Here is a 15,095-nt window from a genome sequence, read left to right as displayed (position 1 = left end):
TTTCAGTAGCAAGTGGGTTATGACGTTTGCTATGAATTCTGATCTGGTTTAGAAGCTGAAGGCGGGCACTTCCTCTTTAAATCTGAAGAAACAATTTTTTTTCAAAAGGATTTATTCATTTATTTGAGAGAAAGAGAGTGTGTGAGGTTTGGGGAGAGGCAAAGGGAAAGGGAGAGACTCTCAAGCAGACTCTCCACTGAGCGTGGAACCCCACATGGGGCTTCATGCAGGCTCTTCACAGGGCTGGGTCTCCCATCCCGGAGACCATGACCTGAGCCACCCAGGCGCCCCAAAACAATTTCTTTAGTTCCTAAGGGTAAATATTTATTTTTCTAACTCTAAACTGGGACTGTTACTATCTTGTAAAAGACAGCATTTATTGACCCAAACCTCAGCTTTTTATATTTTGTTCTGAATTTGAAAAGTTTCCCTCTTTTTCCTTCTTGGTTTTGCATTTATCAGCATGTTCTTTCATTTTCCTGCAGGAAATCTTTATTTCACCAATGCTTTTGTGTCTGAAACACTGATAGAAGTTCTGCGGATCAACACCACTTACCGCCGTATTCTCCTTAAAGCCACTGCAGATAGGCCCAGGGATATTGTTGTAGACCCCAAGAATAGATTCCTCTTCTGGGCTGACTATGGGCAGAGCCCAAAGATTGAACGTTCTTTCCTTGATTGTACCAATCGAACTGTGCTTGTATCAGAAGGCATTGTCACCCCACGGGGCTTGGCAGTAGACCATAGCAATGGTTACGTTTATTGGGTTGATGATTCTTTAGATATAATTGCAAGGATTGGTATTGAGGCACAGGAATCTGAAGTGATTCGTTATGGCAGTCGTTACCCTACTCCTTATGCCATCACTGTTTTTGGAAATTCTATCATATGGGTAGACAGGAATTTAAAAAAAATCTTCCAAGCCAGCAAGGAACCAGACAGCAGTGAGCCACCAACAGTGATAAGGGACAATCTCAGCTGGCTAAGAGATGTGACCATCTTTGACCAGAGTGTTCAGCCCCGGTCACCAGCTGAGGTCAACAACAACCCTTGCTTGGAAAATAATGGTGGATGCACCCATTTCTGCTTTGCTTTGCCTGGATTGAACACCCCAAAATGTGGCTGTGCCTTTGGAACCCTAGAAGGTGATGGCAAGAGCTGTGCCATTCCAACAGAAGATTTTCTCATCTTTGCCTTGGAGAACACCTTGAGAAGCTTACACTTGGACCCTGAGGCTCATAGCCCACCTTTCGAAGCAATACGTGTGAATAGAATTGCTGTAGACCTGGTCTATGATAGCATAACTAACAGAATCTACTTCACACAATCTTTTCCATCTGGAAATGGTCAGATTTCGTATGTCAATCTAAATTCAGGGACCAGGTCTCCTACGACCATTATTTCAGGTAAGGGCACTCCAGGAGCAGCTTCTCTTGGAAGTTGATGCAGCGTAATCAACACATGTGTTTGACCCAGAGGTTCTAAAATGCCTTTTGAGACTCTAATGCCTTTGTGTGTGTTTGTTGGTATATATCCAGGTAGAGGGAATCCTGATGGCATTGCCTTTGACTGGATCAATAGAAGAATTTATTACAGTGACTACATCAACCAGACAATTTACTCCATGGCTGAGGATGGTTCTCAGCGCACTGTGATTGCCCATGTTTCAAAGCCAAGAGCAATTGTATTAGATCCTTGCCGAGGGTATGCCATGGTCTTATTTATCATATTTCTGTATGTTTATTTCTGGAAGGGTTGGGGCCTGAAATTATGTCCATAACCAATATTTTATGGGCTTGAAACTCTGTAGCTAAATGTTCAAAAGTGAAAAAATACAAGCAGTTTTGAATGGGAAGTAACTCCTGTTGTTGCTAGAAAGGTTGGCTTTTGGGCAAGTTGTGTAGATGAGAATGGAGTAGGTTTCATTTGCCATATTAATGTGAGATTTTGCATTTAAAGAAGGCTGCCATTCTTAACTAAAAGGTATTATGATCCTTGTGAATTAATTACAACTCCTTTTGGATGACTAGCTACATGTACTGGACTGACTGGGGTACTAATGCCAAAATTGAGAGAGCTACACTGGGAGGAAATTTCCGGGTACCCATTGTGAACAGCAGCCTGGTCTGGCCCAATGGGCTCACTCTGGACCATGAGAATGACCTTCTCTACTGGGCAGATGCCAGTCTGTAAGTTTTTTCATTCTTTTTGTGGGTGCTGATAAGAAGAGTTCTTGCTTTCACTTTCAGAGGGGGGATTTGCATAACATGATAAAATTATAATATGCCAAATAGAAATGGCCAAAATGTAGAATCATAGTTTTATGAACTGTATTCTAGCTTGGTATATGTACCTGTCAAAATTGATCTATCATGAGATTGAATAATTAAGAACTAGAAGGCATCTAAGGATACATTACTAGATGAGTTAATTTCAGTTATAATTACAAATGTAATCACTCAATTTATAATCTCCAGGCCCCATCTAAACTATCAGAAAATTAACTATCAGAAAATGTGGACAACTTTTAAATGCACATTGGTACTAAGTTTTCTCTGGGCTTTATTTAGCCTTCAGTTAAAAACATTTTCCTTTAGGGTGCCTGGGTGGCTAAGTGGGTTAACCCTCTGCCTTCAGCTCAGGTCATGATCTCAGGGTTCTGGGATCGAGTCCCGCATTGGGTTCTCTGCTTGGCAGGGAGCCTGCTTCTTCCTCTCTCTCTGCCTGCCTCTCTGCCTACTTGTGATTTCTCTCTGTCAAATAAATAAATAAAATATTAAAAAAAATTTTTCCTTTAGTCTTTGTCTATTGGTCATCTTCTCAAATAGATTTTTCTTAGCCAATTTAGTAATATTTTCCTTACAAACTTCTGTTGACTCTAATTTCTCATGTAACTTCTTCAAGTAGTCCTCAGATTACTCACATTCCAATCATCTTAACGGAATAGTTGAAAAGATGAGATGATTTCATTTATTATTGCTGGTGTCTACATGTCAGGAATCTCAACTTAACTTTGCTTATTTTCTTAAGATTTTGATTTCTGCTTGAGACACTAAGCACCTAATGATCTCATCTTTTATCCTCTCATTTGTAAGCAAGCAATGATATTTAGTGTCTAAATTTGGATCATTATGGGTAAATATCTCCAAGTACTGGGTAAATGACAAATCGAGAAGGTCATTAAGGGAATGGGAGGAAAAAGTAATTCACATTTTATTGAGACTACTGTGTGCTAAAAACTGAGTTCCATGCATTGTGTGTATTATTTCATAATCTCCTATTTCTAATTTTGGCCTGGTTCCCTTTCTAGGATAACTTACAGGTTATATTAATACTTGGAAATCAGTGATTTACGTAGGCCATGTTTCATAAGCAAATGAAGACCTCCCATCATTAGATGAAATTTTTCTTCCTGCCGTATGCAGCTGTTGAAAAGAAAGTTGGGGGCTTGTGAAAAGAAGTGGTTAGGCCCAGGCATTGGGCTCCCATTTGAGGTGCTTACTCTTTCTGAATTCCAGCATTTTCTTTTTTACTTCATTTTAGGCAGAAGATTGAACGCAGCACTCTAATGGGCACGCAGCGTGAGGTCATTGTCTATACAGTCTTTCATCCTTTTAGCTTGACTCTCTATGGCCAGTATATTTATTGGACTGACTGGAACATGAAAAAAATTTACCGAGCTAACAAATATGATGGGTCAGGTCAGATGGCAATGACCATGAGTTTTCCCTCCCGGCCTAACGGTATTCGTGCTGTAGTGAAGAATCCTCAGCAACAGTGTAGCAATCCTTGCAGCGAGTTTAATGGAGGCTGCAGCCATATTTGTGCACCAGGTAAGACATTGCCAATGAAGACTGAATCATGTAGGGTAATAATGTTAATGATTGGTAGGGAAGGCTGAGGGATATTCCACTCTAAGAAGGGTAGAAAAAAATCCAAGTTCTCCTTGATTTCAGGATAATTCATAAAACAGATTTGGAGACTTGTAGGTTTAGAGGAAGACTTTGACAGATTTCTTTTCCATTTAATGTGGAGCGCTCCCATCAGTCTTGATGGGAGTAGAAAGAAAGATGGGGTCTTTGGATGCCAGACTTAATGACTTGGATAGAAATTCCATCAAAGAGCTTACCTCCCTTAGGAAGGGATCTAGTTCTTCTACTTGGGAGGTACTGTTTATAGTCTGAAGTATTTCTGATGATATTTGAAAGTGTGATTCTATGTATTCCATAGTGTGGTTTATAGATAGCAACAGATTTGCAGAAAGATGTATCTTTTGATGCTGTTGTCTTACAGATGTTGCTAAGAAGGGAGGATCATTTCTATTGTTTCAGTGTAGGCAAGAGCTAGTTGTTAATGATTAGGGTGAATTAGCCACATTTATTGGAATTGGTGGTGGTTCTTCATGGACAAATGATGCAGAATGTAGTTGAGAGGCTGATGGGAAGAGTTTCTATGGCTTGCCTTACAGTGCCTTTACTATAGAAATATTGCCACTGCTATTCTGGAAGAGAGAATATGAATGGGTGCTACACAGATGTTTTGCTTTTTGGGCCAACTTTTTTTTTTTTTCCAGGTCCAAATGGTGCTGAGTGCCAGTGTCCACATGAGGGCCACTGGTATCTGGCCAACAACAAAAAGCATTGCATCGTGGACAATGGTACACGGTGTGACAATTCCAAGTTCACCTGCCTCAATGGACATTGCATCTCGGAACAATGGAAATGCGACAACGATAATGACTGTGGTGATGGCAGTGATGAGTTGGAAAGTGTCTGTGGTGAGTTGAACTCCTGGAGCTTTTGTTAGGCTGTAAACTTGTCTTTATGCCAAGTGTTTGGTACAGAGTCCTGCTGTGTGTGAATAGCTGTGAATTTTGTGCCTATATGTCCTGTTAGAACTGAAAACATTTAGTCTGAGAACACAGACTGTTAAATCCCATATAAGCTGATATACATGCCAGGGATTCGTGTTGATGCTTTATTAGAAAGCACCTCTGTAGTGGTTAAGAGCAAAGGGGCTGGATTAAAATCCTAGCTCTTCCCTTTATAATCTGTGCAGCCACAGGAAAGTGGCCTAACCTCTCTGAGCCTCCAACACCTCATCTGTTAGATGGAGCTATTCCTAGGAATTTTGTGAGGAGTGAGAGAAGCAATATATAAAAAACACAGCATGGGGCTTGGTGCATGTCAAGCATGACTTAGCATGGAACTGGGAGCTCTATTCGATGATTGTTATCATTTTATTAATTTTCATAGCAGAAGGATAATTAGTAATTTACTGAAATCATTCAGTATTCAGCTTCCATCTGGATGGGGTGAGTCAAACACTAGAAATTAGCTACATTTTTTCCAATAGACAATAGGGGCTAAGAGTTTGATTTTCCCCAAAGACATTGTATTTGCATGCTTTTCTGGGATTGGGGTAAAATTTTAAATTGAGATGGTAGAGGAAGGGAAGCGACTCCGACATTTGCTTAAAATACCTAATTTGCCTTAGAAAAGTATACAACGTAAAAAAAAAAAAAGAAAAGTATACAACGTATTTTGTTTGATCTAATTTAAAGTTTATTTCACTTTGCACGCAGTCCGTTTTGCAGCCATTTTTGCTTTAGAAGGTAAACTCAATCCATTTTATTTGACTGTGCTTTTTTAGAAACTAGGATGTTGCTCTCTGATCTGGAATTCTCTTCAATGTTTTTTCCTCCTTGTAGCATTTCACACCTGCCACCCGACAGCGTTCACCTGTGCCAATGGGCGATGCGTCCAGTATCATTATCGCTGTGACCACTACAATGACTGTGGTGACAACAGTGATGAGGCAGGGTGCCTGTTCAGGGACTGTAATGCCACTGTGGAGTTTACCTGCGGTAATAAAAGGTGCATTCCTCTTCAGTTTGTCTGCAATGGCATCAACAACTGCCATGATAATGATACCTCAGATGAGAAAAATTGCTGTAAGTTCATCAAGGACTTATTCTGCTTTGGGGGTCTGAAATCTCTTTGTTTGCTTATTTGTTTTGGTTTTTCTGTGTGTGTGTGTTTTGTTTTTTTGGAGTCTCTTCACCTCATGGGAGATAATTTTTATGTAGAAACAAAGGCTTTCAGCAAAAAAAAAAAAAAAAAAAAAAAGAACCCTAAGTATTCATCTAGAACATAAATTTCATTTAATTATATTCTGCTAAATGGTTTTGTAAAAACAAATCTAATATATTTAATTATTCACCTAAATTTATGGACCCACATGACCATTGAATATTTTAATCTCAACTGTTTTATCCTTGGTTTATGTATCTACCAGATGAAAAATTCACTTGACAAAATTTTTGATTGTTTTAAGACTTTACCAGTAGTTGCTGACAAAAACTATTGTCTAAATGTGTTGTGGTTAATCTTTGTTCTGCACAAAGCAAAAATGATTTCTTTCTTTCATTTTTCTGGTAGATTGTTTTATTGGTTTTTCCAAAATTTCAGGGATTTGCTCTTTAGCATGTAGGCACAAGAAAAGAGCAGTGTGTAAATTCAAATACATTTCAGTTTGGATATATCTACTTGCTCTGCTGCTTTTGTAGGTAGAGTTACATACAATATTTCTTCGGCTATGCCTTTTAAAAGAACTCCTTCTTATGGAAAATTTCAAACATACACCAAAGTACAAAGAATAATAAAATATACCCATTATCCAACTCCAATATTTATCAATAAATGGTCAGTCTGTTTCATCCATTTCCCCTGACTCCCCTTCCCCTGAATACTATAAAGCAGCTCTCAGACATGCATGTCATTTATGAAGACATTTTGACAACTGACTATCATGCGGTAATGATATCTGGCAAGACTGACAGTACTTACTTGACTACTCCATCCGTATTAAAATTTTACAATTATTCCCCAAATATCTTTATGCAGTTGTTTTGTTCAGATTAGCATTCAGGCAAGGTCTACACATTGGTTTTGATGATTCTAACTCTCTAATCTCTTTAATGCCTCAGCAGTGCCCCCCCTCCTTTTTCCAATGCCATTGATTTGTCCTGTGGAATTTCCCACACTCTGGATTTGACTAATTGCTTAATTGAACCATTTATTTTGTTCCTCTTATTTCCCATTAACTGGAATTTGTACCTAGAGGTCTGATTACATTAGGTTCAATTATTTGGGTAAGAATTCTCCATAGGTGGAGCTGTGTATTTCCTGTTGCATCACATCATGAAGCACGTAATACTTGATTGTGCACTTTAATGATAAAGTTAATTAGTGGATTTAGAAGTCAGCCTGAATCTTCCCTTAAGAACATCCCATCAACCTGCTCTCCAGTGGTTTTAGCATACATGGATGGTTGTTCTATAAATCCATTATTTCTTTAAGAGTTACAAAATAGGTATTTAAAAATTCTGTTATTTCTTCTACATGTATTAGGTAACGTTCCATAAAGAAGAAATTTTCCTGATCTGCTATTTTGTTACCTTGAAGTACAATTCTGTAGGAGAAATGGCTTGATTCCTTTCCTTTGTCAGTTTTCAGAGTAATGAATTGGTGACCAGTGAGCACTAATTTTTTGTCTTGTTTTGCTTTTAGTATTAGACTGATGGATTTCTACATATTTGATGAATTTTAGTGCAGTAAAGTCATTTAATGTTTCTGGTGGTCAGCTTCCCTCTCTTAGGCCAGTGGAAGCTCTGCTAAGTTGGCTTCTCTGTTATGGCCCATTTGGTCCATTTCCTATCTCAGACCTTTTGGAAAGGGGAACTTGTTCTTTTGCAGATTTAGAGATTACCATAGTGTCTGGTTGACCATTTCTATTTGGCTCTCATTGCTTCCAGCGCTTTTCAGTGTACAGAGCTAGGAAATACAATTTTTAAGGAAAAAAGTTTATATTGGTCTTTCCCATTTTAATTTAAGATTACAACTTTTTAAGATTTTATAATCCTGTCTCTTACATGCTTAAAATATTGGTTTCTGATGACATTAACACAAATGCTTATTTGCTTTATTCTACCATAATTTCAAAATGCCTATAGTTTCAAAATAACCACACAAGTAATACTACTACCAATAAATCTACTAGTGATAATTTAAGAACATAATCTAAGTCCCTCTTGTTCTTAGATTATGTCCTGCTATGTAGTACTGGTTTTAAAGTCACTTGAATTCTTTTTCTTTCTTTCTTTCTTTCTTTTCTTTTCTTTCTTTCTTTCTTTCTTTCTTTCTTTCTTTCTTTCTTTCTTTTCAGCATAACAGTATTCATTGTTTTTGCACCACACGCAGTGCTCCACGTAATCCGTGCCCTCTCTGATACCCACCACCTGGTTCCCCCAACCTCCCACCCCCCTCCCCTTCAAACTCCTCAGATTGTTTTTCAGAGTCCATAGTCTCTCATGGTTCACCTCCCCTTCCAATTTCCCCCAACTCCCTTCTCCTCTCTAACTCCCCTTGTCCTCCATGCTATTTGTTACGCTCCACAAATAAGTGAAACCATATGATAATTGACTCTCTCTGCTTGACTTATTTCACTCAGCATAATCTCTTCCAGTCCTGTCCATGTTGCTACCCCAATGTTTATAGCAGCAATGGCCACAGTCGCCAAATTGTGGAAAGAACCAAGATGCCCTTCAACGGACAAATGGATAAGGAAGATGTGGTCCATATACACTATGGAGTATTACGCCTCCATCTTTTTTTTTTTTAATTGTTGTGCTATTAACTTGATGTAGTACTTGCTTCTGTTACTATTTCCAAATTTTGGGAATTGCTTTCCTTTTCCCATTTTTATTTCATTGTTTTCATTTATACAAAATAATACACATGGTTCTGTGGTCAAAATTATATGATGAGGTATATTCACAGCAGTCTTCCCTCCTTTTTTTTTTTCCATTTTCTCCAGTTTTCTCCATTCCACTCACTCTGATCTATTCTCAATCTATCCATAGGTGTGACAAAATTTTTTCATTATTTTTTTTTGACACTAGCTGAAAGAGAGCTTTTTTATTACTTTTTATGTACAGAAACTTCAACAGCATCGAGTCCTTTATTTAACCTTTGCCTTTTCCAGCTTTGCAATGGAGTTTGGACCCAGGTCATTGCTTCCCCATTGACCATGGATGTCATCATACCTGTCATTGCTGTTGGTCCTGATAGCTTCCACTAGCTTAGCCAGAGCTCCTTCGTCTTCTGCGTTAACCGGCGTGAAAGTGACAGTGATGCAGGTCTTCTATGCAACAGACGCCCAGCCTGGCCTTCCCCTTGATAATACAGAAGGGAGCTCCCATCCTATAATACAGGGCAGGCGAAGACAGCCAGCTCAGTGGGATTCACAGCACGTGCAGTCACTACCAGCTGAGCCTTCTTGTTTTATACCAAGGGTGGTGACAGTATTAACCCCAACTCGAAGGACAGGCAGCTGCTGAGTGGGGACATTCCCTTTGCCAGCAGCTGTCTCTCAACCTGGGCCAATGGTCTCTGCTGCTTCTCTTGCTTTGTTCCTGGTCTGTAATTATGGGCCAACTTAAGTGGTAGAGAAACTCTCTGTCTGTCCAAAGCCCTCATGAGGTGATTAATTGTGGGAGGTGCTTCTAGATTTTCACTGAGAATAGCCCTTTGCTACTGTGGCCAGGTGTAGCCAGGCCATTTGACAAAGTTAGTGAGGTCCCTTTGGGGCTACATGTCCTGTCTGATGCAAGAAATCTTGGGCCTTTTCTCAGACAGGAGACTGACCACCTTCTTGGCTTCCTGCTTCTTTAGAATAGAAGGGGCTGGGACCACCTTCTTCCCCACAGCCTTCTTTCCTTTCAACATCTTGGAAGCCTGGAGGTTCATTATTGTTTTTTAACATAAGCAACTCTCTCTCTCTCGTTACACACACACACATACTGTTTTTTTTCACACAAAAGATAGCCTGTTGTTTTTGACTCTTGCTTTCTTTCTGTTAACAACATATGCTGGAGATCATGCCATCATTCCTTACCAGTGTTTAGAGATCTTCATTCCTTTTTATACCTATGTATTACTCCATTGTGTGGATACACCATAGTTTATTTAACTAAGTGTTGAGACTCTTGTTGGTGCTATTAAATAATTAAAATGGATGACTTAAACTACAAAGTAAGCATACTCCCCCCCCCCCCCAATCAGCTGGAAATACCTCTTTTTACTTTAGAAGCGATGGTAGGAAATGAATGTCGTGGATGATGCCTTTGTGAGAGCTTTAAACATGCTTCCCTTCTGGTGTTTTGAGTCTAGTAGCTCTGTTAGTGTGGACATTTTTAATGTTCTGTGTATGTGGTGGATCTGTTCCAAATGTTTCTCTGCTTATCTTTTCGAAGCTGATCGTACCTGCCAGCCCGGCTATGTAAAATGTCAGACGACAAACATTTGCATTCCTCATTTTTACTTGTGTGATGAAGACAATGACTGTGGAGACATGAGTGATGAAAGCCCTGTTTTCTGTGGTAAGAGAGCCAGGCTGTTCCTTCTGTGGTTCAGGGATGCGTATCTGGAGCTAAAGGTCTTTGGGCTACTTGTCAGCTCAAGTTGACTGAATCGGTAGATGCAGTAGGCAGTTACTTTAGGATGTGATTAGAAGAGCGTAAGCAGCCCCTATTTCTGTTCTCTGGATGGATCCCCCAATCCAAATATTTCTTCAGAGACTTGCTGTGGTCCCTGACTTTTTATAATTGCAGAGCCATTTCTCCCAGAGTCAAGGGCCTTTTGTCTTCAGGAACTCCAGGCAGAATGTGCTTGTCAAGCCCTTACATTTGCTCTTAATTTGATTATAGTTACTATTTAGTAACTGCAAGAATTTTTGTATCTTTTTAATATGCTTAAATTTCAGAAAACTTTATTTCATATTTAGTAGTTTGGTTTAGTCAAGCACTTTCCTGTATTTATAGATCAAATCAGGAGGTCTTTCTTAAGCTCAGTAACTTTGAGTCTATTAGTGTAATAGGTACATAATTAAAGAATTTAGTAATTATCACCAGAGGAAGGTATAGGCCAAGAACAGGCATCAGTTGTAATAACAGCTGCAGGAAGAAGCAGAATTCAGGATGTAGCCATCAGAATGGGACATACAGATTAGAGACAGCGCTGACCTTTCAGAGGCCTCTGCTTCCTGATCAGTTTTACCCCTGGCAAATCATCCGATATCTTGGGCCAAAGGAAGGGGCCTTGCAGACCAGAAGAATTAGAAGACTTGATTCTAGTTTATACTACCCACATAACAATTTAGAAAATACATCTGACCAGGGTTACCTAAGGTTACGTGAATTAATCAATGTTCAAACATAGGTAGAGTCATTTTTACTCAAATAAAGATCCCATAAGAAAGAGCACAACTGTCTTTTTAGAACCATGTGTGCTGAGCTCAGATATGGTTATATGTTGTTTTTGCTTTTCATATTATTTTCATAGAATTAGTCTAATTTTAGGTTACTGCAGACAACATAGAGCCAAATCTTCTTATCCATAACTTGTGGTTTCATGTATCAAAGAGATATTTCTTAGATATTTCTAACAAATACAATTTATTGTTGGGTCTCTAGAATCTAGAAAGAGAAATTCTAGAAAACTGAAACAGTACTGTCGGCCTTCTCTCCCAGCAGCCCCATCCCTTCCTCCCCATACAAAGCTTATATAAAACCCTTTTCCAGGTCTCAGCCTTCCTTCCCTGGCACCAGTTACCTAGTTCAGAGCTGTGGGCAGATGGTTAAGATTGACGGGAACAAGCTTGTATTTTACTCCTGGGTTTACCTCCGTCCTCAGCTTCTCACACGTGCAGCAGTGACGAGTTTGCCTGCACATCTGGACGTTGCATCCCGAGACACTGGTACTGTGACGAGGAAGGGGATTGTCCTGATGGCTCTGATGAACCTGCCACTTGCGGTAAGAGAGCAAGCAAGCATGCCAAGTGTTACGATGCAGTGAGAGACACTCTTCCACTGCTTCCAAATACAGTCTAGGACCAGAGCTGCCTACTGTTTGTGCTCTCTGCTCCTGCTTTCAGCTAAGAGGGTGAAACCACTCAGCAGAGAGTCATTAAAAGCCTGTTAGTGTGAGGAGGGATCAGCATATAGAGGCTGCTGACTGATGTCCATGAAATGAAATTATGTTGGTGATGCACCTAATACTGTGCCTGGCTTGTAGAACTCAATTAATTTTAATTGTCTATGAATTGGGATTTCTGAATTTGGTTCAGTTGTAGCCCACAAGGCTGTGGAAGGATCCAAAAGAGACTAGAATGATCATATCCAAAGGGAAGGGGCATATTATGGCACACATCCTCCTCCTGGTCTGTGTGCCAGCTTATGAGGTAAGGTCCCATGGCCATCTGAGTTTCCCAAGAAGTTCTAGAGACCCTCTAGTTGTATTCCTGGAGGCACTTCTACCTATTTGCATTTGGAGGCTGCTGTTAACCTTTACAAGTTCTAACCTATATCCATGCACATTTTTAAAAATGTAATGGTCATTGCTTTTTTTTATCTGTTAATAAATCATTCTGCAGACTACGGCCATGGCCAGCTGCCTGGCTGTATAAAGTTTTATTAGAAGGCAGCGACATACTGTCTATGGCTGCTATGTGCTACCGTGGCAGTATCAGGTAGGTGTGACAGAGAACATATGTCCTATAAGCCTAAAATATTTGCTATCTGGTGAAGAGAAAGTTTGCTGATCTTTGTTACACAGTCTTCATACTTGTTTTTAATGGCAGTATAGTATTCCATCAAGTGGTTATATTTGAGTTCATTGCCTCAATTTTAACCACTTGAATGGTTTTTATTCCCCCGCTGTTATAATCCAATCATCTGCAATACAAGCATCATATATAAAACTTTTTATTTGAGGGGTGTTCTCTTAGTACCGTTTTTATAGTTTTATTGATGAATTCAGATTATTTTCTGTCCCTGTTCTCTCTCAGGAGAGTGGTATTTGAAGCTCTTTGCCAAGTTCTTTTTCCCCAACGCTGAAAGTTTTGTGGAAAGCAAAGAACATGTAGAGTTTTGAGGATCTTAATAGAAATACATAACTGTGAGTAGAAGAGTGTTAGAGAATGGTTTAGACATATGAATGATGGGTTCAAAAATATGAAGAGTAAGTATACTTTCTAAACTTCTCCATGGGAACCAGAGTCAGTAAGTGGTACCAACTGCCTGTCATATTTATGAATACATTCTCATAATAAGCAAGAGTATTACAAGTCAGAAGGTGTATACAAAACAAAATTTCCATTTTCTCAGCCTTCTCTAACCTCACTCCCCAGAGATAATCACTGCAAAGGGTGAGTGTGAATTCTCCTTACCTTTTGCTGTATATCCTCGTATATAATTTTAAAAACACAAATAGAGACCTTACTATGCATATTTTTCTGCAGCTTTGCCCCTTTCAGCTTAACTACATCTTGTCAGCATGTTAGTGAACACAGATCTACTCATTCCTTGGCACTGCTGAATGTTGATCTGAAGTGTGGGTGGCCCAAGTGTCTTTTCCTTTCCCTAAGTGATGGATGTTTAGATTGTTTTCATTTTTTTCACTATGAAAAATAATGCTGGGGTGAACACCTATTTATTTATTTATTTATTTGAACATCCTTTTAGAAACCTCTTTGTGCATATGTGAGAAGATTCTTCTGGGCTAGATTTCTAAAAGTGGTGTTTTTGTGTCAGAGCGGCTTTGTCTCTTTAAAAAGCTATGGTGATGTACACTCCTTTCTTAGCAGCTAATTTTCTTTTGCCTTAGGTTAATTTTGAGGGGACCCTGGGTATATGGGCATATGGCAAATAGTTGATAAGGACATGTGGGTTTATGATGAAAGAATTTGAGTCAGTGATGACTAATTTAAAACATAGGGTGTCTTATCAGTTAAAGTCAACAAATATTTATTGAGTGCTTATGTTCTAAGTACTTTGGGGCCCATGTTGAGCTTATATTCTGGTGAGGGGACACGGGCAGCAAAACAGATAAGTAAATTATATAGCATGGTGAAAGGTGGTTAAGTCCTATGGAGAAAAGCAAAAAAAGAGAACAGGAAAATGGAGATCAGGCATGCTGGGGGGATACTCTACATCAAATAAAATGTTCTGGGATGAAAAGTAGACTTAAAAATGAAATGTATGAAATAGTAGTTTATATCCTCTTGGGAAAAGACTGTTAATTCTCTATCATACCTGTAAGGAAATAGCAAATCACATCCTAGTAACAAAAAATAGTGAGGGTTTTGCACCATCAGTCAACTGCTTCAGTCTCAGCCCATTGGTCACTGGTACCGGTCTCCTTAGAGGACCCAGCAGAGCTGTACATAGCTAGGTAATGCTCTCCTTGGGTTTTTTAGACAGCCCATGTGATAGCAGGCTTCTTCTAAGATTTTTTAGACTGCAAACCACTTTTTTTTTTCCCAGAGACTGTTTTTTAATCTTTTCTCAGAGTACCTTGAAGCAACATGCTTAAGTAATGAGTTCAAGTGCGACAGTGGGAGGTGCATTCGAAGTGAATGGATCTGTGATGGGGATAATGACTGCGGGGACATGAGTGACGAGGATGAAAGGCACCATTGTGGTAAGAGAAACCATTTGTTCCTCTGCGGAGTTACCTTCTAACTCTGGGAGTTAAAAACCAGGAGATTGGTTTTTGTGTCTTTGGAGAGTATGACTGTCTGGTAGATTCCTCTTTAATTGAGTGCATGCTGATAAATTGTTACCTTTATTTTTCCACTCCGAAATTGTTTGAGAGCATCTACTTAAATGCCTTAAAATGATAGAAAATGATTTTAATGTTTATTGTCTTTCTCTTGCATTTAGCTAAAGGGAATAATGTCCTACACTTCTGGAGCAGATAAAGAGAACTGAATTGGCCAATCTTACTAGCAGCCTTAAACAATGTAGCAATTAACTGTGCCTCAAGTTTCATCTATTACCTTGTTGCTATTATTTTGAGGAGTGGGTAGTGGGAGGGTTATTTCTTTTGTGTAATTTGTGGAACAGACCATGGAACACCATGTTCCATTTAACTAAGATGTCTTAGAAGAGTATCTTTTCATGATGAGCAATAAAAACAATGGCTCCCTGATGTTTGCATTTCATTGCAACCCCATATCTCATTGACTTTGGTGGC

The 15,095-nt window shown here is 39.2% G+C and overlaps 1 protein-coding gene across 1 annotated transcript in view; it reads left to right on the top strand.

Annotated features, from left to right (window-relative positions):
* LOC111141989 (LDL receptor related protein 2) overlaps nt 1-15,095 on the top strand; it is a 202,141-nt gene that overhangs the window by 134,122 nt on the left and 52,924 nt on the right. Inside the window, exons 40-48 of the mRNA XM_022494900.1 lie at nt 486-1,406; nt 1,539-1,704; nt 2,031-2,189; nt 3,544-3,833; nt 4,574-4,777; nt 5,711-5,953; nt 10,316-10,441; nt 11,754-11,873; nt 14,409-14,540. Of these exons, the coding sequence (XP_022350608.1) occupies nt 486-1,406; nt 1,539-1,704; nt 2,031-2,189; nt 3,544-3,833; nt 4,574-4,777; nt 5,711-5,953; nt 10,316-10,441; nt 11,754-11,873; nt 14,409-14,540 (2,361 nt within the window). The remainder of the gene's footprint in view (nt 1-485; nt 1,407-1,538; nt 1,705-2,030; nt 2,190-3,543; nt 3,834-4,573; nt 4,778-5,710; nt 5,954-10,315; nt 10,442-11,753; nt 11,874-14,408; nt 14,541-15,095) is intronic.

Source organism: Enhydra lutris, unplaced genomic scaffold (assembly GCF_002288905.1).
Source record: "Enhydra lutris kenyoni isolate GAN:26980312 unplaced genomic scaffold, ASM228890v2 scaffoldscaffold1, whole genome shotgun sequence".
Classification (NCBI taxonomy): domain Eukaryota; kingdom Metazoa; phylum Chordata; class Mammalia; order Carnivora; family Mustelidae; genus Enhydra; species Enhydra lutris.
This window is presented reverse-complemented; position numbering and strand designations above follow the sequence as displayed.